The sequence below is a fragment of the Ranitomeya variabilis genome, chromosome 4, assembly GCF_051348905.1.
Source record: "Ranitomeya variabilis isolate aRanVar5 chromosome 4, aRanVar5.hap1, whole genome shotgun sequence".
Lineage (NCBI taxonomy): Eukaryota > Metazoa > Chordata > Amphibia > Anura > Dendrobatidae > Ranitomeya > Ranitomeya variabilis.
In genome coordinates this window covers 638,649,722-638,674,013 of record NC_135235.1, presented here as the reverse complement: position 1 = coordinate 638,674,013, position 24,292 = coordinate 638,649,722, and the positions used below count along the sequence as shown (strand labels likewise).

The window sequence follows — 24,292 nt, the reverse complement described above, 5'->3', positions numbered from 1 at the left end:
GGGTTAATTGAAGCCTTGCTGTATACAGATTAGACCTGTAACCTCGGAGAGTAATATAACAGTAAGTGATCATTTTTCAGTGTGAAATCACATTAGACTGGGAATATTGAGCGCTTCAACAGTTAAGGCCTACATTTTGAAAAACTTCCAACGTCAAGAGGATTTTTGTCAAAATTACGGAGAATGTTGTGTGGAAAAAAATACAATAATAAAGATAATGTCGACGTAAACAACTCATCGAGGAAGTTATCAATAACTGTGCTGAGGAGCAGGTAGTGCAGTGTTGGAAATGTCAGCTGAATACAGAACTGGAGTCCAACTAACGTGTTAGAATCCAATCATTGGTCCTTACACAGGTGAACTATAGCACCAGATGCCCAGCTCCAGTGCCGCCATTATCTGAGGGAAATGGAGAGAAAAAACTTAACTGAACAAAAATGACATCACTGAGCAGTGGAAACATTGTGCAGTCAGATGAGTCCGGATTTCTGTGCTGATTAGTGGGTCAGAATCTCATACAAGCAGCAGGAATCCATGTGTCCTTTCTGTCAGGTGCAGTAATGGCGGGAATGTGTTCTTGGCTCATCCTGGGCCCTTTATTATCTCTGGATGGATGTTTGGACATTAGGGCTTACAGAAGCATTTTGGCCAATCAGGTTCATCACTTCATGGCAGCTGTTTCCCCTACAGTAGAAGGACAATGCACCTTGTCACAATGGCCACTAGTCATAGAGGCCCCTGATCATGTGACCCCCTGACTCCTCCCCTCCTGTGACCTCATCACAGGTCCTGTGCGCACAGAACAGCCATATATGTGGTGTGCGGCTCTGCAGGTGGAGGTAGGTGCTGGAGATTCCCCATTACTGGGCGCAGGGGACATTAACCCCCTCAGTGCTGAGCCTGTGATAAATCCCTGTATGTGACTATAATGGGACTGTGTTATACCGGGGGCAGGACGGGGCCATGACTGGATGTAGTGATCATGTGACGCCGGTAACAGGTCCGGAGATTTCTTACATGGGATCTTTATGATGTTACATCGTCATCTTCTCCCCATTCAGGTCCCTACAATATCGGATCCTCTCAGTGGAGATCTTCTATATAAGAGAATTCTCCTGAGTGACCCTACAAGGATGGATAGGGACAGGGACAAGATGGCGGAGAGGATATTACACCTCACCCTAGAGATCCTCTTCCGGCTTACTGGAGAGGTAAGAGATTCTGATGACCTCACATTACATCATTCTTATCTATGGGAATAACAGATGGACAGAACTGGAGAGGTGAGGACTCTGGGAATGTCTGTAGTGAGATTTATTAATGTGTCTCTCCATAACCAGGATTACACAGTAGTGAAGAAGACCTCTAGTGAGCGCTGTCAGGCCCCTGTGTCTGAGGGATGGGGAAGACCCCTGAGCCCAATCACGGGGCCTCCACCTCACCCCCTGATACATGAGGCCATCAATGACCAGAAGATCCTAGAACTCACCTACAAGATGATTGAGCTGCTGACTGGAGAGGTGACACTGCTGGGAATGCTGGGACATTATACAGTAACGCTATGGAGGGATTGGGGGGATGACGGTATCATTGTATGTGTCAGGTTCCTATAAGGTGTCAGGATGTCGCCGTCTATTTCTCTATGGAGGAGTGGGAGTATCTAGAAGGACACAAAGATCTGTACAAGGACGTCATGATGGAGGTTCCCCAGCCCCTCACACCACCAGGTAATAGACAGGACTAAATACACACGGCCTATAATTATCTGTATGTAAAGAATGGATTCAGTCCCTGTATGTGTTTCCTCCAGTTCTATCCAGTGAGAGAACAACACCAGAGAGATGTCCCCGTCCTCTTCTTCCACAGGACTGTAAACAAGAAGATCCCAATGTTCCTCAGGATCATCAGGTAGATGGAGAGAAGGTGTCATTAGATCTCCCCTATGATGTGTAGAAGGCTGTGAAGGTCTTGTGTTCAGTCTTGTTTTATCCCCCAGTATTATACACTGAACTGACAATTTATTAGAAACACTGACACTTTCTTTATTGAAACTTCCCTGTATAGAGAATACTAATAACTAATAATAATAATTTTTATTTCTATAACGCTGACATATTCCGCAGCACTGTACATTATAATTTACATAGACTTGTACAGACAATAGACATTACAGCATCAACACAGACACCAAGAGGAATGAGGGCCCTGCTCGCAAGCTTACAATCTATGAGGAAAAGGGGAGACACCAGAGGTGGATGGTAACAGAACATGATGCAAGGAACCAGATTATGGTTTAAGTTTTTTGAATGGGCCACACAGGGATAGTTAGGTTAATGCGTTGAGACGGTAGGCCAGTCTGAACAAATGCATTTTTAGGGCACCCTTAAAACTGTGGGAAAACTGTGGGAATTAATCGTATTAACCTGGTGAGTACATTCCAAAGAATTGGCGCAGCGTGTGAAAAGTCTCGGAGACGGGAGGCTCTGGTTATTGAGGATGCTAACCTCAGGTCATTAGCACAAGGAAGAGCATGAGTAGGGTGGTAGGCTGAGACCAGGGAGGAGATGTAGGCTGGTGCTGAGCCATGGAGTGCTTTGTGGATGAGGGTAATAAGTTTGTACTGGATTCTGGAGTGGATGGGTAACCAGTGTAATGACTGGCACAAGGTAGAGGCATCCGTGTAACGGTTGGTGAGGAATATGATCCTGGCTGCAGCATTCAGGACAGATTGGACAGGGGAGAGTTTGGAAAGAGGGAGGTCGATTAGTAGAGAGTTATAATAGTCCAGATGAGAGTGAGTAACAGAAACCGTAAGCGTTTTTGCAGAATCGAAAGTAAGAAAAGGTCGAATTCTAGAAATGTTTTTGAGATGCAGATAAGAAGAGCGAGCCAGTGATCGGATGTGGGGGGTGAATGAAAGCTCGGAATCAAGGATGACCCCAAGGCAGCGGGCATGTTGCTTGGGAGTAATAGTGGAACCACAAACGGAGATGGCAATGTCAGGCAAAGGTAGGCTAGTAGAGGGAGAGAACATGAGGAATTCAGTTTTTGACAGGTTCAGTTTCAGATAGAGGGAGGACATGATGTTAGAGACAGCGGTAAGACAATCACTGGTGTTTTCTAAAAAGGCAGGCATGATATCAGGAGCAGAAGTGTATAATTGGGTGTCATCTGCATAGAGATGGTACTGGAACCCAAATCTACTGATTGTCCAATAGAAGCGGTATACAAAGAGAAGAGGAGGGGGCCTAGGACTGATCCTTGAGGAACCCCAACAGTAAGGGGAAGATGAGAGGAGGAGGAGCATGGTGGCTCAGTGATTAGCACTGCAGCCTTGCCGCGCTGGAGTCCTGGGTTCAAATCCCACCAAGGAAAACATCTGCAAGGAGTTTGTATGTTCTCCCTGTGTTTGCGTTTTTTTTTCTCCTGGTAATCCGGTTTCCTCCCACATACCAAAGACATACTTATATAGGGAATGTAGATTGTGAGCCCCATCGGGGACCGCAATGATAATGTTTGCAAACTGCAAAGCGCTGCGGAATCTGTTAGCGCTATATAAAAATAAAGATTATTATTATTAACTAGCAAAAGATACAATGAAAGAGCAGTCGGAGAGATAGGAGAAGAACCAGGAGAGAACGGTGTCCTTAAAGGGCCACTGTCACCCCCCTCCAGCCGTTATAAACTAAAAGAGCCACCTTGTGCAGCAATAATGCTGCATTCTAACAAGGTGGCTCTTTTAGTTTTAGGTTCAAGTATACCCCAAATAAAGCGATTTGATACTTAGCCACAATTCCTGTCTCTAGCCAGGTAGGCGGGTCCTCACTCCCCAGCTTGGCCAGCTCCTCTGCCGTCACTCCAATCTTCCTGCGTTTTCGGCGCCGCCCCCTCAGCGCGGTTATCGTTTCAAAACCGGCGCCTGCGCTGTGTACTGGTGTCCTGCGCAGACGCAGTAAGCTCTGGCCGTCTGATGTCCCAGCCAGGCTTGCACACTGCGCCTGTGCCTGGAACCTTTGGAATCCCCGCCCCGCACTGTGCATAATGCATAACACATAGTGTGGGGGGGGGATTCCAAAGGTGGCTGGCTTGTGTTGGATGGTGGGACTGAGTGGATCTGCGCTGTTTAGCAATATGAACAGAGCGTGAGTACTATACATAGGAGAGGAAGGGACAGAGGGGCCGATATGAATGGAGTGTAAAGAATTAATGCTAGGGTGGTGAGTGTGAGTGAATGCTGCAGCCAGGATATAGACTATACAAATGCATATGGTGAATATTTGCTGTGTTCTAAATGTACAGGGAATAGATTTATTTAATTGTCTTACCTGTCTCCTGCCCTGTCTAATTGCCATGTTATAACTGCCAGTACTTTGATGAAATGTGCTTACATTAAATGTGCATAAATGCCTCCCTAAGTTGAGACAGCAGGACACATTAAATGTAGTGAACATATAAACAAATGTCCAGGCCTACATGGATCATAAACCACTTTGAGAAGTTAGTTCACCTCATAGCATAAGAGGACAAACAGAGTAAGTTTTAATAACTAAATACCATTATCTATGCAGCTAAGATGAATAACATTTGCGGACTCATGCAGGAATTGTGTGGAGTAGCTGAAATTATATACCATTAGAATATATTGCAGGAGATGAGACAGCAATCAGAGGTGGGAAGTTGTACCATTAGAATATATTGCAGTGTAATATAAAATAAAGTGATCATTTTTCAGTCTGAAACCACATTAGAATGTGAATTTTGAGCACTTCACCTAGGCATGGTTGTCAGTGAAATTTTGAAAAACTCCTAACCTCTTCAGTTTTTCTTGTCAAAAGTATTAGTACTGATAATATTGTGACTGAGGGAAAAAATACAATGAAAGGGGATCCACAGGACATACACAATTTGCGTTCCAGGATGCGCAAGGAGGCACATTGAGGCCATGGGAGTGCATTGAAGTCACAGGCGTAGCTGTGATTGCAATGAAAAATAAAAGTGAGTGTTAGTCTTGGACAAGCTATTCGTCCAGGGTAGATTTGAGAAAACCTGCTGAGCTTTTGTTTTGAAACTGACTACAGGATGGCAGTCTGTTCACTTCCTGGCCTGGTTTTCTATGTGACCGAAGGCTACAGGTTCTTTGGTTAAAAGCCCTGCAGTAAAGGGTTTGGGTGTGTCAGGGTCAGAGTTGTTGTCAGTCTGGTGTTTGTTAGAGTGCAGAGCAGTCGGCTCTGCAGAGCTCCACCTGTGTGAGGCAACACAGGCAAGCAGAGCCAAACAGCCAGGGGAGCTGAGATGCCTGGCACCCACAGCATACATAGCTGGGCAGTCGCCCACGGTAACTGGTCTTGGAGTTGGACTGGCATGTTTATTGGCTGCAAACTGGAGGATATGGTTCCAGGCTGGGATCCGGAGCATATCATGTACTGTGTAATGCTGTGAGTTGGACATTAATGCTGTCAAATGAACACATTAAAGAGACTTTTGTTTGGAACTTTGCTGGGTCACTGCCTCATCACTGCATAGCTTGGATACCGCTGCACTACAAATTGTAGGTAGTGCACAGTGTTGTAAATTTTAACTGACTACAGGACTGGTGTCCAACTAATGTGTTTGAAATCACTCATTTTTTCTTGGCAGAGATGGGCTATAACATCAGATGAATAGTTCCTGTGCCACCATCTATCAGGTGTCATCATATAAGGCTTGTGGAGGTAGAGTAATGGCGGGGGATTTTTTTCTTGGCTCATCCTGGATCTTTTGTTATCTGTGGATGGATGTTTGGACATTAGGGCTTACATAAGCATTTTGGCCAATCAAGTTCATTACTTCATGGCAGCTGTTTCCCCTACAGTAGAAGGACAATGCACCTTGTCACAATGGCCACTAGTCATAGAGGCCCCTGATAATGTGACCCCTGACTCCTCCTCTCCTGTGACCTCATCACAGGTCCTGTGCGCACAGAACAGCCATATATGTGGTGTGCGGCTCTGCAGGTGGAGGTAGGTGCTGGAGATTCCCCATTACTGGGCGCAGGGGACATTAACCCCCTCAGTGCTGAGCCTGTGATAAATCTCTGTATGTGACTATAACGGGACTGTGTGTTATACCGGGGGCAGGACGGGGCCATGACTGGATGTAGTGATCATGTGACGCCGGTAACAACTCCGGAGGTTTCTTACATGGGATCTTTATGATGTTACATCGTCATCTTCTCCCCATTCAGGTCCCTACAATATCGGATCCTCTCAGTGGAGATCTTCTATATAAGAGAATTCTCCTGAGTGACCCTACAAGGATGAATAAGGACAGGGACAAGATGGCGGAGAGGATATTACACCTCACCCTAGAGATCCTCTTCCGGCTTACTGGAGAGGTGAGAGATTCTGATGACGTCACATTACATCATTCTTATCTATGGGAATAACAGATGGACAGAACTGGAGAGGTGAGGACTCTGGGAATGTCTGTAGTGAGGTTTATTAATGTGTCTCTCCATAACCAGGATTACACAGTAGTGAAGAAGACCTCTAGTGAGCGCTGTCAGGCCCCTGTGTCTGAGGGATGGGGAAGACCCCTGGGCCCAATCACGGGGCCTCCACCTCACCCCCTGATACATGAGGACATCAATGACCAGAAGATCCTAGAACTCACCTACAAGATGATTGAGCTGCTGACTGGAGAGGTGACACTGCTGGGAATGCTGGGACATTATACAGTAACACTATGGAGGGATCAGGGGATGACGGTATCATTGTATGTGTCAGGTTCCTATAAGGTAAATATACAAAGAAGGTTGCACTCTATCGTGCCAAAGCATGTCTAATATGAAATACATGAAATATGAATAGCAAAATGGCTTTTGAACATTAGGAAAATATTTGAGAGACGCTTAGCACAGAATTTGATATAATTAAATAGTGTGAGCCCATCAACCAATCGTCAAGGTGGTCTCATAAAACTGATGGGTCCCTGACCTCCCTGTCCAAATGTGAACACTTACCGAAGGCCAATATCTGTATGCCTGGGTGAATGTGGACACCTCTGTTCAGCAAAGCCTACATATGAGTTGGCTGGGACCAAGTGTGATGATGCAATTAAAAACCACATGGTGATGGGAGGAGTGCTCAGTCAATAAGCTAACATAGAAATGACAGAAAAAAGACTCGCGCATCCAAACTAGTGTGGAGGTATGGAGGTAGCTGCTCCTGGTATGCACCTATTCACACTAGTTTGGATGTGCGAGTCTTTTTTCTGTCATTTCAGGTTCCTATAAGGTGTCAGGATGTCGCCGTCTGTTTCTCCATGGAGGAGTGGGAGTATTTAGAAGGACACAAAGATCTCTACAAGGACGTCATGATGGAGGTTCCCCAGCCCCTCACATCACCAGGTAATACACAGCACTAAATACACACAGCTTTTAATTATCTTTATGTAAAGAATGAATTCAGTCCCTGTATGTGTTTCCTCCAGTTCTATCCAGTGAGAGGACAACAGCAGAGAGATGTCCCCGTCCTCTTCTTCCACAGGACTGTAAACAAGAAGATCCCAATGTTCCTCAGGATCATCAGGTAGATATAGAGAAGGTGTCATGAGATCTCCCCTTTGATGTGTATAAGGCTATGAAGGTCTTGTGATCAAACTTTTTATCCCCCAGTATTATACACTGAATGGCCAATTTATTAGAAACACTGACACTTTCTTAATCGAAACATTCCTGTATAGAGAATACTAATAACTAGTGTAATAGAAAATAAAGTGATCATATTTCAGTCTGAAACAACATTAGAATGGGAATGTTGAGCACTTCTCCTAGGCATGGTTGTCAGTGAAATTTTGAAAAACTCCTAACCTCTTCAGTTTTTCTTGTCAAAAGTATTAGTACTGATAATATTGTGACTGAGGGAAAAAATACAATGAAAGGGGATCCATAGAACATACACGATTTGTTGAGGAAGATATTAATAATATGTGAGGCAGTGACCTGTGTTACATGTGAGGGTCACTGTATGTTCCCCCCAGGATGCGTTTGTAGGATAATTGAGGCCATGGGAGTGCATTGCAGTCACAGGCGTAGCTGTGATTGCAATGAAAAATAAAAGTGAGTGTTCGTCTTGGACAAGCTATTTGTCCAGGGCAGATTTAAGAAAACCTGCTGGACTTTTGTTTTGAAATGGACTACAGGATGGTAGTGTGGCAGTCCGTTTACTTCCTGGCCTGGTTTTCCATGTGGCCGAAGGCTCCAGATTCTTTGGTTAAAAGCCCTGCAGTAAAGGGTTTGGGTGTGTCAGGATCAGAGTTAGGCCAGGGTCAGGCATGAGAGAAACTCTCATGAGTCTCGAATGTCAATACCTGGCACTGCTGCTGGCACTCGGGACTGGAGCATGCTGCTGCATAGAAATGCATGCAGCCGCACGCTCCTGTCCGAGTGCTGGCGGCAGTTCTGAGTATTGACATGCGAGACTCGTGCAAGTTTCTCGCATGTCTGACCCTGGCTTAGTGTCAGTCTGGTGTTTGCTGGAGTGCAGTGCAGCCGGCTCTGCAGAGCTCCACCTGTGTGAGGCAACACAGGCAAGCGGAGCCAAACAGCCAGGGGAGCTGAGATGCCTGGCCCACACAGCGTACATAGCTGTGCAGTCACCCACGTCAACTGGTCTTGGAGGTGGACTGGCATGTTTATTGGCTGCGAACTGGAGGATATGGTTCTCGGCTGCTATCCGGAGAATATCGTGTACTGTGTAATGTGGTGAGTTGGACATTAATGCTGTCAAGGAAATGCATTAAAGAGACTTTTGTTTGGAACTTTGCTGGGTCACTGCCTCATCACTGCATAGCTTGGATACCGCTGCACTACAAATTGTAGGTAGTGCACAGTGTTGTAAATTTTAACTGATTACAGGACTGGTGTCCAACTAATGTGTTTGAAATCACTCATTTTTCCTTGGCACAGATGGGCTATAACATCAGATGAACAGTTCCTGTGCCACCATCTATCAGGTGTCATCATTTCAGGCTGGTGGACGTAGAGTAATGGCAGGGGATTTTTTCTTGGCTCATCCTGTATCCTTTGTTATCTGTGGATGGATGTTTGGACATTAGGGCTTACATAAGCATTTTGTCCAACCAAGATCATCACTTCATGGCAGCACCATGCAATGCACCATGACACAATGATCCACTAGTCAAGGATTGATTCCAGGAACATTAGAGAGTTTTTGTTGCTTCCCCGGATTTCATAGTCCTCATGTTTTAATCCTATAGCGCATCTTCATGATGAGATGAAAGATACTATTCACAACATATCAGTATGGGATGGGCCAATAATCCCACAGAATTACTTCTTCATCTAGTGGAATCTATTACAATCTGAATTGCTGAGGATCTGAATAGACAACGCGGGTGTCTCTAATAATGTGGCCATTCAGTGTGTGTTCTATACTTGGTGGAGATGACAGGGTAAAGCTGATCATAGACATTAAATGTTGTCTGGATCTTCCCCCAATTTTCTGGTTATGATTTTTTCATCTTTCTCTGACTCTTAATATTTCTTTCAGGGTAAATATCTGCCCCATATTAATACTACAGAGACATATATGAGAGGTGATGAGCGGTGTAAAGAGGAGATTCCCACAGATAACCGCACAGGTGAGTATAACCTAAAAAACAATCAGTGCCCGGAGCGCACATCGGGTTGGCTCCATCCCAGAGGGAGCACAAATCCATTATGGGTATTTATTTATGCGCCATGATTGTGCATATAATAATATATGATTATTTTGTGACATGTTCGGACATTTCATCTCTTGCACATATCTGGTCAGTTTACATTATCTGTCTTGCAGCACATGATAATTATTATTATATTACATTATATGGTGATCTGCTGCAGACTTCTGCAATGTCTGGTATAACCCTGTTTTTTGAAAAACCTACTATCATCCACTCTGATCATTACATAGTATATTTTTCCCCTAATTAAACACGTTGATTATGTGTCTGTATTCCTAAATCTTAAACAGATTTTGGTTCCCTTCCTCATTTTTGTACAATCATGTTCTTACATTCTGACATCTTCCCTCTTGCATCTAGTGATTTTTTTTTTACATTACACTTGATCAATTTTTTTTACTTTATATTTTATATCCCTTGTTGGAGCTTGTGAGGCTTGGCGGCCAGGGTCCTCTCTCATCCTGGCCCATATTTGGGCAATTATTGTTAGCCATTTTGCTTTTGCATATCTTTACCACTCCTTACAAACAAAAAAAAAATGCCTAAAGTGTGGTGTGCTTATGACTTACGGCCTTAAATCCATACTGCCATCCAAAAACGACAGACGGTCATAGTAGATGTATTTTCTTTTTTTGGGGGGTGCTGCTGACCCACTTCTTGCACGCATCTGACGTTCCCGCCGGTACTGGTCCCGGATGCTGCGCCATCTTCTCATAACATCATCCACTGCAATGACATGGTCCAACATTTTGTAATTACCAAACCCTCATTCTGCACATTGCTTAAAACAGTTGTCATTGATCTCAAAACAATCTTAGTATTATTTGTTTAGATAGCACCATAAATTCCATGGTGCTGTACATGTGAAAGGGGTTACATACAGGGTTCTAGATATCCTTTACAGTAAACAGGTTTACAGTGACAGACTGGTACTGAGGGGAGCGTGCCCTGTCCTTGCAGAGTTACATTTCTGGAGTTTTTAAAGACGAAACGTCAAAAGCATTATGAAAATCTTATCCTAAAGTAATACCTCAATTATGACTAAATACAAGAACATGGACCACAACCCTCTGTACTAGTTTTTTGCTTCTTCTTTTTTTACTTGGGGATCCTAGTTAATGATAAACTTACCTGGAGCAGCCAGTGCCAGGCAGCAGCTGCCAAGGCAAACAGGATCATGGGGTGCATTAAAAGAGGTCTGAATATACATGATGAGAGCATTATACTGCCTCTGTACAAATCCCTAGTTAGACCGCACATGGAGTACTGTGTCCAGTTTTGGGCACCGGTGCTCAGGAAGGATATAATGGAACTAGAGAGAGTACAAAGGAGGGCAACAAAATTAATAAAGGGGATGGGAGAACTACAATACCCAGATAGATTAGCGAAATTAGGATTATTTAGTCTAGAAAAAAGACGACTGAGGGGCGATCTAATAACCATGTATAAGTATATAAGGGGACAATACAAATATCTCGCTGAGGATCTGTTTATACCAAGGAAGGTGACGGGCACAAGGGGGCATTCTTTGCGTCTGGAGGAGAGAAGGTTTTTCCACCAAGATAGAAGAGGATTCTTTACTGTTAGGGCAGTGAGAATCTGGAATTGCTTGCCTGAGGAGGTGGTGATGGCGAACTCAGTCGAGGGGTTCAAGAGAGGCCTGGATGTCTTCCTGGAGCAGAACAATATTGTATCATACAATTATTAGGTTCTGTAGAAGGACGTAGATCTGGGGATTTATTATGATGGAATATAGGCTGAACTGGATGGACAAATGTCTTTTTTCGGCCTTACTAACTATGTTACTATGTTACTATGTTACTATGCTTCCTAAAATAGGACACAACGACACATCAATATTAGCTATGTCATGGTACTAAGCTTTGTTTTGTTACCTAAAGATGCCATAATATCAGACTTTAAAAAAAAATGCAAGTCTAAGTTTTCAAGAAACAAGGATGGGGGAGCATTTTGGAAGGAGACATAATGTTAAGACATTATTGTACTTACAGAGTTGGGTCTGCTCCGCAGGTGGCCTTTGGCCATAGTCAGGGAATAAGATCCCACATATCGCACGCCATGCTGCCTCTTTCCTGGCCCTGTTGGAATAATTTGCATCCCGCTGGTCCCAGATTTCTGGCCTTTCTTGGACCAGGATGAGGAGCATATCCACGTTTATGATGGTGGACATGCTGCTTGCAACTCCGTGGAGGCGAGAACCAGACTTCCGGGATGTGTGTGGGGCGTTTTCAGCTAATTAGCATGTCTGAGATTCAAGATTGAGTGTTTGTCACAATTCCTTGCACCTGGCGATGTCTGGAGATGTCTGGCATATTTCTCGCAAGTCACACTGCTGGTCCGTGTGTAATCCGTATTTTTCTCGCCCCCGTAGACTTTCATTGGCGATTTATTTGCGCAATACGGTGACAAACGCAGCATGCTGCGATTTTGTACGGCCGTAGAGGACCGTATAATACGGATCAGTAAAATACGGCTGATAGGAGCTGGGACATAGGGAATCATTGGGCCATGCGTTATGCGTATTTTACGGATGTATTTTCTGCGCTCATACGTCCGGAAAACTCGCCAGTGTGACGCCGGCCTTAGTTTGCAGGGACAGTGGAAGCTACATTTTTTTTTTTCCTCAGCGCTGTAGCTCATTGGGCTGCCCTAGAAGGCTCCCTGATAGCTGCGTTGCTGTGTGTGTATGCCGCTGTGCAAACCAACTGCTTTTTTCAAAGCACAAATCCTGTTGCTCCTTCCTTTCTGCACAGCTATCTTGTTTGTTTGTCCACACTTTTGTTTTTTTTTGTGCAGCTGTCCACTCCTTGTTATTGCTTCCTGCCATACCTTGCTGAGATTACTGCAGGGAGATAGTAATTGTAGGACAGTCCCTTTTTTTTTTTTTTTTTTTTTTTTTAAATTCTCCCTGAAAAAAAAAATAGTGGGAGATTAAGATTGGCATTTCTGCTTGAGTGCTGCTCCTGTGTGTGCCATCTGTCTCAAAGTATTGGGGCACAGAAAACCTAGTGTGTAACATTGGGCCTGATTTTCCTTTCAGTGTCAGGCACCTATAAAGGTATATATAAATCCTACAGAAGTTTGAGTTCACCTTATGTTGTTTTACAGTAACAAATACCGTTACTTTGGTTACGTTTTGCAAACAATGAGGAAGTCTAGTGGAAGAGGTCGTGGCCGTGGGCGGTCATTGTCAGCTGGTAATGATGGTAGTGGTGGTAAAAGCAGTACAGCACCTAAGTCTCGAGTTGTTGAGCCAGGTTCGTTGTCTGGCTACACAAGGCCTCGAACGCTCTCTTTTCTGGGAGTAGGAAAACCACTTTTGAAGCCGGAGCAGGAGGAACAAGTATTGGCTTTCATTGCTCACTCTGCCTCTAGCTCTTTTGCCTCCTCCTCGGAAAGTTCCAAATGTCAGAGCAGTGCATCATCAGTGGATGCTCCCGGTCAGGAAAAAGTTGCTTCCTTGTGTCCTTCACCCAGAACAACAGTGAAGGATGCGTCAGTCGACACAACAGGTTACTCCATGGAGCTCTTTACACATACCGTTCCTGGGTTAGACAGTGAAACAGTTAACAGGCCATGCCCATTAGAAGTTGAATCGGACATGGAGTGCACAGATGCACAGCCACATTACTATGCTGTTCCTTTGACTCAGACCAGAACATTGCCCTCGCAGTGTACTGAGGCAGAATCAAACCCAGCGGAGACTATGGTGCCCCGTCACGAACGCTATACCACCGGCTTACACGGTGACACAGACGAAGTTGCACACGACATAGAAGAGGAGGTCATAGATGACCCAGTTGTTGACCCCGATTGGCAGCCATTGGGGGAACAGGGTGCAGGCTGCAGTAGTTCAGAAGCGGAGGAGGAGGAGGAGGAGCCGCAGCAGGCATCAACATCACAACAGGTTCCATCTGCCGGGCCCGTATCTGGCCAAAAACGCGTGGCAAAACCAAAACCAGTTGGAGGACAGCGTGGCCATCCGGTTAAAGAAGCTCAGTCTGCAATGCCTGAAAAGTTATCCGATAGTGGAAAGAGTGCAGTCTGGCATTTTTTTAAACAACATCCAAATGATCAGCGCAAAGTCATCTGTCAAAAATGTTCAACTACCTTAAGCAGAGGTCAGAATCTTAAAAGTCTAAATACAAGTTGCATGCATAGACATTTATCCACCATGCATTTGCAAGCCTGGACTAACTACCAAACGTCCCTAAAGGTTGCAGCACCCTTGGCCAATGAAGCTAGTCAGCAACGCTACATCCCTTCCCTCACTGTAAACCCACCATTTCCCGCACCATATGCAGTATCTGTGCAGCTTTCGTCGCCAGGCCAAAGAAGTCAGGGAATCGCCAGGTTTGCAGTAGGAAACACTGCATGTAGGGCACCGGCAAGAATACCATCTCCAACCCTCTCTCACTCACCCATGTCCACCGGCACCACCGCTAGTTCCACGATCTCCAGCTCTCCAGTCCAACTCACCCTACATGAGACTCTTGTTAGGAAAAGGAAGTACTCATCCTCGCATCCGCGTACACAGGGTTTGAACACACACATTGCTAGACTAATCTCATTAGAGATGATGCCCTACCGGTTAGTTGAAAGCGAAGCTTTCAAAGCGCTGATGGACTACGCTGTACCACGCTACGAGCTACCCAGTCGGCACTTCTTTTCTAGAAAAGCCATCCCAGCACTCCAACAGCATGTTAAAGACCGCATCGTCCATGCACTCAGGCAGTCTGTGACTGCAAAGGTGCACCTGACAACAGATGCATGGACCAGTAGGCATGGCCAGGGACGTTACGTGTCCATCACGGCACACTGGGTGAATGTGGTGGATGCAGGGTCCACAGGGGACAGCAATATTGGGATAGTTTTGCCTAGCCCACGGTCAAGGAAAGAGTTGACTGTAGGCGTTCGCCCCCCCTCCTCCTCTTCCTCCTCCTCATGCGGAAGCGAGAGCTCGTCCACACACCGCAGTCGCACATCCACTACATCCGCAGCTGCCACTGTTGCACACCAGGTGTGCCATTATGGGACAGCTAGTGGCAAGCGTCAGCAGGCTGTATTGGCAATGAAGTGTTTGGGCGACAACAGACACACCGCGGAAGTTCTTTCCGAGTTCTTGCAGAATGAAACTCAGTCATGGCTGGGCACTGTACATCTTGAGGCAGGCAAGGTTGTGAGTGATAACGGAAGGAATTTCATGGCTGCCATAGCCCTTTCCCAACTGAAACACATTCCTTGCTTGGCTCACACCTTAAACCTGGTGGTGCAGTGCTTCCTGAAAAGTTATCCGTTATCCGGGGTTACCCGACCTGCTTCTCAAAGTGCGCAGACTTTGCTCTCACATCCGCCGTTCGCCTGTACACTCCAGCCGTATGCAGAGCCATCAGCGGGCTTTGAACCTTCCACGTCATCGCCTAATCATCGACGTGGCAACAAAGTGGAACTCCACACTGCACATGCTTCAAAGACTGTGCGAACAGAGGCGTGCTGTTATGTATTTGTGGGAGGATACACATACATGGGCAGGCAGTTGGATGGCAGACATGGAGTTGTCATCTGTGCAGTGGTCGAAGCTCCAAGACCTGTGTCAAGTCCTTCAGTGTTTTGAGGAATGCACACGGCTGGTTAGTGCAGACAACGCCATAATAAGCATGAGCATCCCCCTAATGCTTCTGCTGATGCAAAGTTTGACGCACATAAAGGAGCAGGCGTCTGCAGCCGAGGAAGAGGAAAGCCTTGATGACAGTCAGCCATTGTCTGGTCAGGGCAGTGTAGAGGACGCGTTAGCGGGCGAAGAGGAGGACGAGGAGGATGATGGGGATGAGTATTTTTTTAATGAGGAAGCTTCTCCTGGGCCAATAGAAATTGGTGGCGTTGCAAGGCCGGGTTCTGGTTTTTTGAGGGAGACAAGTGACGTAGATTTGCCTGTTACTGCCCCTCAACCCAGCACTACCGCAGATTTGACAACTGGAACTTTGGCCCACATGGCGGATTACGCCTTACGTATCCTCCAAAAGGACCCACGCATTTCTAAAATGATGACCGATGACGATTACTGGTTGGCCTGCCTCCTTGATCCTCGCTATAAAGGCAAATTGCAAAATATTATGCCCCATGAGAACCTCGAACAAATATTAGCAAACAAACAAGCAACTATTGTAGAACGTTTGATTCAGGCATTCCCAGCACACAGCGCCGGTGATGGTTCTCACACGAGATGCAGGGGGCTACAGGGCAGAGGTGTTAGAGATGTACAAATCAGAAGTGGCGTTGGACACAGGGGTTTTCTGACCAGGTTGTGGAGTGATTTCGCAATGACCGCAGACAGGACAGGTACTGCAGCATCTATTCCAAGTGACAGGAGACAACATTTGTCCAGTATGGTTACTAACTATTTTTCATCCCGTATCGATGTTCTCCCTCAACCGTCATTCCCATTTGATTACTGGGCATCCAAATTAGACACCTGGCCTGAATTGGCAGAATATGCATTGCAGGAGCTTGCTTGCCCAGCAGCTAGTGTGCTATCTGAAAGAGTATTCAGTGCTGCTGGTTCAATATTAACCGAAAAAAGGACTCGTCTGGCTACCCAAAGTGTTGGTGATCTAACCTTCATTAAAATTAACCACTCCTGGATTTCGAATTATTTTGCCCCACCTTTCACGGCTGACACCTAGCTTTCCTATAAAAAGGTCTTGCTTGTGGACTGGTCTTACTGAGTGTTCCAATCTCTTACTTTGCAGCAGCTGTTTGTCCTGCATACGACATGTTTACACCTCCCTAAATGGGAAAACTCCCCCCACGGGGCCGTGGTCTCGCCACTTGGCGCAACCACCCATTAGAGTGTCGTTTGTCTGAGGAGGTGGGTGTGACCACAACAATGCTGCCTGTGTACCCCTGTTGCCAAATTTAAGCTGCATGGAGCCTATGTTATTTTTTTAGGCCTAGGAAGTCTGTCTGCGGTCCGTCCTTCCAATTGTCCTCCGCTGACCACACCAATGCTGCCTGTGTACCCCTGTTGCCAAATTTAAGCTGCATGGAGCCTATTTTATTATTTTAGGCCTAGGAAGTCTGTCTGCGGTCCCTCCTTACGATTGTCCTCCGTTCACCACACCAATGCTGCCTGTGTACCCCTGCCACCTAATGGAAGCTGCGTAGAGCCTACTTTATTATTTTAGGCCTAGGAAGTCTGTCTGCGGTCCCTCCTTACGATTGTCCTCCGCTCACCACACCAATGCTGCCTGTGTACCCCTGTTACAAATTTAAACATGCATAGAGCCAACTTTTTTAGTTACCACATACTACCTTGGTCTGTCTGCGGTGCCACTCAATCACGCTGTCCTACACTGAAAAAGCAGAGCTTCAACATTCAGGCTCTCATTAAGTATTTTTAAATGTAACACTGCAGTTGCCCTACTACTTTGGTTGGGGCCTAGTAACGGTGTCTGCCGCTCCTTGGTGTTCTCCTCCTCCTTGGTGTACTCCTCCAGGTTTCCTTGTCTGAGCTTCAATTTTCAGGCTCTCGTTAAGTAGTTGTTTTTTTAAAAAGGGTGGTTGGGGCCTAGTAACGGTGTGTGCCGCTCCCTGGTGTTTTCCTCCACTGTATAAAGCTGAGCTTCAATTTTCAGGCTCTCGTTAAGTAGTTGTTTTTTTAAAAAAGGTGGTTGGGGCCTAGTAACGGTGTCTGCCGCTCCTTGGTGTTGTCCTCCTCCTTGGTGTTCTCCTCCAGGTTTCCTTGTCTGAGCTTCAACTTTCAGGCTCTCGTTAAGTAGTTGTTTTTTTAAAAAGAGTGGTTGGGGCCTAGTAACGGTGTGTGCCGCTCCCTGGTGTTTTCCTCCACTGTATAAAGCTGAGCTTCAGTTTTTATGCTTTCGGCCTATAGTAGCAGATATTAAACTGCATTTGGCCTACTAGTGTGGTTGGGCCCTTAAAACGGTGTCTGCTGCTCCTGGGTTTGCTACTCCACTGAACAAAGCAATGCCGCCTGTTTAGTCCTGTTACCAATTTTGAACTGCATTTAGCCTACTTTATTCTTTGGCCCTATATCTGTGTTTCCTCCTCATCGTGCTCATTGCCCAGCCACTGCTAGATGAGTCTGCTGGTACATTGACCCAGACCACTACATTCCCCTTTCACTCTACACAGCCAGAATCTGACCCTGCTGAAAGTAAGGTTCCCCTTCCCGCATGCTATACCACCTTACACAGGGACAAAGAAGAAGGTGCAGATGAAAGTGCAGGTTCCTTCATCAGGTGGGTGGGGCATACTCGTTGGCGACGTCACTGGCACAGGGCCCCTCAGAGTACGCAAAAGTGTCGCTGCCGGTGGGAGGCGCCCCCGCCGTGCAAACACACCGCTGCACTTTGAGGGGCCCTGTGCCAGTGCCAATGCAAACGAGTGGGCCCCCCCTGCTTGCTCAGGATCACAGCACTTGCAAACTTGACATACTTACCTCTCACTGCTCCACCGCCGTGACGTAATCCACGTTTCCTGGGCCCACTAAAAACTAGAACCAGCCCTACCCACCACAACTTTTGCAAAATTACCCCAAATTTCCAATGCCTATCTATTATTATAAAGTAAATTAAGATTGACAAGCTTCAGTAACAAGAATGGATGTTTTTACCATTAAAATGGGCACTGTAGGTGTTTTCCTGGCCCCCCCTCACTGCCGACTATGCTTCCCCATTGACTTGCATTGGGTTTCGTGTGTTTCGGTCGATCCCCGACTTTTCGCGATAATCGGACGACTTCACTCGACTCGACTTTTGACAAAGTCGGGTTTCGCAAAACCCGACTCGACCCCAAAAAAGTTAAGGTCGCTCAACCCTACTAGGGAGCCACAGGCTGTACTGTTATGGAGAATTTTCTCAGCCTAAAAACCTCAAAAGCATTCTTCTCTACATGCATAATATAACGTTATATACAGATATCTCGCCAGAACATTATAAGTGCTGAAAAGTAATCACCAGAGATTTCAAACTATAGAATAATTTTCAAAAGTCATACAAAATCATCACAGTAAACATGGACATATGTTGTGTCCCTGTAATTGTAACAACATGTACAATAGAGTGATCTATGGTGATCGGTAAATAGTGTGAATGAAAATGACACCTTTGTTTACATTCATATTATATAAATATATATTTTTTAACGGCAAAAACAGCTTATTACTCAGAACTTTGATTTCCATTCTAAAAAAGAACACATATTATAAACAATAATAAAGGAACCCAGACGGACCACAATTAACAGGCCCACTCGGCTTCTGTTTGCTTCAGTTGTGCAACAGATCTATTTTGGACATAAATTCCATTTTCCTGAAAAGAACAGTCAAAACTCAGAAACTCAGATGTGAACACACTCCAAAGTTGTCTGGCAAAAAATGGAAAAATAGATACATGTATGTGTTTGATCCGCTTGATTGAATTTGCCCATTCAAGGGAATGGGTCTGCATTTCCAGATCGCACTCGCATGTCATCCAGAATATCCTGGTTCATTACCTGAATCAGAATATTGTATGTTGACATTTTTTCCTCCTGAACCACCAGGCGCCAATATTTTTACGGTGGAGAACGTCATAGTGTGAATATGTCCCATAGAGAGGGGAAGAATGACGGAGAAATCATATACCTGCCTGGCAGTAAGTGTGCTTGGTTGTGGGAAACAGCCATAGAAATTGAAGAAGGTGGGGGGTAACGTAACTTCAGCGGTGCTAGTTCATGAGAAATCAAAACATATCATGTGAAACAGAGCTGGAGAAACATCCCGAGAGGAAAAAGTTTGAATGTGGAAGAGGTGAAAAAACAGCTATGAGTGTTTCTGATGAGCAGGATAGCTCCATGCAAATACAGATATGTGGAACTTTATTACCACAGAGGCTTAGTCACCTATGTGTTGTGCACAGAGGTGTCCGTAGCCTTTAAGCTAGGTTATCTTTGAAAGAACCAACAACTGTCAACCATGGATTACAGAGGACACTGCTGCAAATTCATTTTCAGATCCCCAGTGCTCCCATATTCATGATGGAATCCAGTGCTTTCTGTTGAGTTCCATTACATATAAAATAGTATAAAAAACTTCTCGTACCTTGTAACTATCGCTTAGTTTCTTTTTATAACAAAAATGCAAAACCTACACTTGCATAAAAGCCGTGGCTTATTTTTACATGACCATACTTCTGTGCTCTGTGCTAGATGCATGTATATACCTGTCAGGGAGTGTATGAGAGATGAACATTATCTATTAGCACTGACTTGCAGTTAAATTTATGAGGGTCCATTTACCATGAAACTGCAAATCATTGGTGACAGGTGAAGTAAAACCAGAACCTACAGAGAATACGGCTTCAACAGAGATGTGAAAATATTAAAAAAGCACAACCTGGTGGCCTAACATAAAAATCTAGTAGTCCTTGGGTATTAGTATCCTGTCTTAGTCAGTCTATATAGATAATATTAATATTAATATAATTTCAATGGAGTGTTATTGACAAATAATAATTTTATTCTTGGCAGATGACGGTACCAGGAGCTCAGAGGAACATCTGATATTTTCAGGTTTTGCAGCAGGGGATCAAGGTATCACATCAGATACATATGAAGACCATGTAATTATGCCAGATATACCTCAAGCCCTTCTTAGGAAAAAGCTGTCATCTTATCCTTTTAAACGGGTCCTTTCTTCTACTTCATCAAAAGAAAATATGGAAAACAGAAAACACAAAAGTACTGATGAACATGCTCACACAGGGGAGAAACCATTTTCATGCTCACAACCTGAGAAATGTTACAATGCTAAATCAAGATTTCTTTCACATCCGAGAAGTCAATCAGGGAAGAAGCTATTTTCATGTTTAAAATGTGGGAAATATTTTAAAAGGAAAACAGATCTTGTTTCACATCATAAACCTCACACAGGGGAGAAGCCATTTTCATGCTCTGAATGTGGGAAATCTTTTAGCCGTAAATTCGATCTTGTTAAACATCAAAGAACTCACATAGGGGAAAAACCTTTTTTATGTTCTGAATGTGGGAGTTGTTTTAATCAGATATCAAATCTTGTTGTTCATCAGAGAACTCACACTGGTGAAAAGCCATTTTCATGTTCGGAATGTGGGAAATGTTTTATAAAGAAATCACATCTTGTTAAGCATCAGAGAAATCACTCTGGGCAAAAGCCATTTTCATGTTCAGAATGTGGGAAATGTTTTTTACATAAATCACGTCTTGTTGTACATCAGAGAAGTCACACAGGGGAAAAGCCATTTTCATGTTCAGAATGTGGGAAATGTTTTTTACATAAATCACGTCTTGTTGTACATCAGAGAAGTCACACAGGGGAAAAGCCATTTTCATGTTCAGAATGTGGGAAATGTTTTATAAAGAAATCACATCTTGTTAAGCATCAGAGAAATCACTCTGGGCAAAAGCCATTTTCATGTTCAGAATGTGGGAAATGTTTTTTACATAAATCACGTCTTGTTGTACATCAGAGAAGTCACACAGGGGAAAAGCCATTTTCATGTTCAGAATGTGGGAAATGTTTTATAAAGAAATCACATCTTGTTACACATCAGAGAACTCACATGGGGGAAAAGCCATTTTCATGTTCAGAATGTGGAAAATGTTTTATAGATAAATCACGTCTTGCTGTACATCAGAGAACTCACACTGGTGAAAAGCCATTTTCATGTTCGGAATGTGGGAAATGTTTTAGCTGTAAATTCGATCTTGTTACACATCAGAGAAGTCACTCAGGGCAAAAGCCATTTTCATGTTCAGAATGTGGGAAATGTTTTATAAAGAAATCGTATCTTGTTAAGCATCAGAGAACTCACACTGGGAAAAAGCCATTTTCATGTTCAGAATGTGGGAAATGTTTTATAGATAAATCAAATTTTGTTGTACATCAGAGAACTCACACAGGGGAAAAGCCATTTTCATGTTCAGACTGTGGGAAATGTTTTATAGATAAATCAAATTTTGTTAAACATCAGAGAACTCACACAGGGGAAAAGCCATTTTCATGTTCAGAATGTGGGAAATGTTTTATAAAGAAATCACATCTTGTTAGACATCAGAGAACTCACACAGGGGAAAAGCCATTTTCATGTTCAGAATGTGGGAAATGTTTTAAAAGGAAATCAAATCTTGTTTCGCATCAAAAAACTCACAAAGTTCATGTAGATGCTATTTGATTAAAATGGTCATCTTTCTAAAGTTGCTATACTGATTCCAAGCTATTCCGCTGTTATTGTCACAACCAGATATTAAACAATTAAATGCAGTGTTTAGGGGGTTCATATGGGGTGAGAACGCGTATAAGATTGCTCAATCTACAATTGCACAGAAGAGAGGGAGGAATTAATTTTCTGGATATTGGAATATACAGTCTGGTAGCTAACTTTAGGTACATTGTGCATTGGATTTGCGGGGTCTCCCATTTTGCCAATGTACAATTGGAGAAACAGTTGAGCCCTCAGGTGTCACTAACCGCTCTGATCAAACTTGGTAACGATGAGCTCCCTGATGATATTAGTGAACACTTGGTTTTGTGGCAAACTATTTTGACATGGAGGAGAGGGAGAAAATCTGTGGAGGGACAGGTGATCTGTCTCCCTTTCAGCCGTTTCTAAGCAATCCTAAATTTATGAATTGTCCACCTGTACATTATGTAACCTTGGCAAAACAGGGATATATTAAGTTGTTTACGTCTCTTCAACAGGCTATGCGGGCTGACATGTTGGATCAGAATTTCTAGCTACTATCTTTTGAAACAATAACACAGCGCTTTCCTTTTTTTAGACTCCGGCCATTCTTCTTCCTTCAGGCACGTAGCCTAGCCCAAAAATATACTAGAAGTAGGAAAGACACAGCTCAGATGAATAACATGGAGGTCTTTCTTAAAACCTCAAGATTGCAGAATGCTTCAACGAGCAAAATATACTCCATACTACACCAGCTTTGGTCTTGGGAGGGGAGAGACACCCGGCCTTCTAGATGGGTAATTTGGATGCTACGATGTCACAGAAGAAATTTATTCCCTATAGTAGTTACACGGACATGGCTTTATTGATTATCCAAAGGGCATACATCACTCCGTCAATGCAGGACAAAATTTCACCTACAACATTGTATACATGCTCAAAATGTGGAACACACAACACAGACATCCTCCATCACCTGTGGAGTTGTCCAGGAATACAAGATCTATGGCTTAGGATACATATAGTGATGAGCGAGTATGCTGGTTACTTGAGATTTCCGAGCATGCTCGGTTGATCTCCGAGTATTTTGGGTGTGCTCAGAGATTTAGTTTGTGTCGCTTCAGCTACATGATTGTTAGGCTCGTACCCTGACTGGGTGGTGTGAGCGTGGGAATGTGGCTCCGCTGTGCCACAAACTAGACTACCGTGGAAGGGGCATGTGTAAGCAGCTACCTTGGTGTTCACTGGAGCCTCTGATGGTGAATTCAGGCTTGTGCAGATCGCTGACAGGTGCCACTCCAGGGCTTTGGCTGTGTCAGCTGATCCCACTGAAGGACGAAACCCTAGTGACAGGTGCGAGCTAGTATGGACAGGCACGGCTGGCACTCTGGCAGGAAAGCTGGCCCAGCTGGCACTCCAGGCAGGCAGGCGGGCACGGCTATCGAGACTGGAACAGGTTCGAGTAGGACAGGAGCATATGCAGGTTTGAATAGGGATCAGATAGGAACCAGTTCAGACTGGAGGGACACAAAAACACAGGTAGTAATGAGTAGGATAAGGAAGCACGCAGGAACCAGTACAGACTCAAGAAGCAGAACCACGGGAGGCTGAGTAGAGCAGAACTGCAGGAGGCAGAGCAGAACCACAGGATGTGGAGCAGTGCAGAACCGAAGGAGGCGGCGCAAAGCAGAAGCGCAGTAGGTGGAGCAGAGCAGAACCGCAGGAGGCGGAGCAGAATAGAACCGCAGGATTCACCGCAGATTGCGGAGCAAAGAGCAGAGCCGTAGGTTGCGGAGCAAAGAGCAGAGCCACAGGTTGTGGAGCAAAGAGTAGAAGGAGTCAACACAAGGAAACAGCAGGATAGAAAAGGCTACAGCCAGGGATACAAACTGACACAGTTATAGGACTTAGTTCAGACAGGGTCAGGTACGGGACAAGGCACAGAAACAAGGATTCAGACAAGGGTAGAAAGTCCCCCCGGGTGGCTGAAACAAGAGACACTGGACACAGGTGCAGCCAAGGGCACAAAGACCCCCTGGGTGGCTGAAACAAGAGACACAGGTACAGGCCAGAGTACGAGTCCCCCTGGATGGCTGAAATGAGAGACACAGCAAGACAGGACCTGGCAACTCAGCAGCAAAACACTAACTGAGAAAGTACATTGCTCAGGCATCCCCCTAGGGGTGGAGATGCCTTAAGTACCTGATGCCTCTTGGCGATTGGCTGGGGACACCTTAGGAAGGTGCACACAGTCTGTACAAAAAACAGGAAGTCAAAAACTAAATATAGGTATATTTCGCACTGGTAAACCCTATAGTTATACACTC

The 24,292-nt window shown here is 44.8% G+C and overlaps 2 protein-coding genes across 3 annotated transcripts in view; both read left to right on the top strand.

Annotated features, from left to right (window-relative positions):
- Positions 1 to 24,292, top strand: part of LOC143767203 (uncharacterized) — a 684,359-nt gene that overhangs the window by 295,501 nt on the left and 364,566 nt on the right. The window lies entirely within an intron of this gene.
- LOC143767232 (uncharacterized) lies at positions 1,066 to 24,292 on the top strand. The gene is made up of 10 exons (XM_077255410.1): positions 1,066 to 1,211; positions 1,341 to 1,520; positions 1,604 to 1,727; positions 1,811 to 1,908; positions 6,224 to 6,373; positions 6,503 to 6,682; positions 7,264 to 7,387; positions 7,471 to 7,568; positions 9,552 to 9,642; positions 20,275 to 24,292. Exons 1-10 carry the CDS (start codon positions 1,134 to 1,136, stop codon positions 21,954 to 21,956), a joined length of 2,805 nt encoding a protein of 934 aa, XP_077111525.1. The 5' UTR covers positions 1,066 to 1,133; the 3' UTR covers positions 21,957 to 24,292.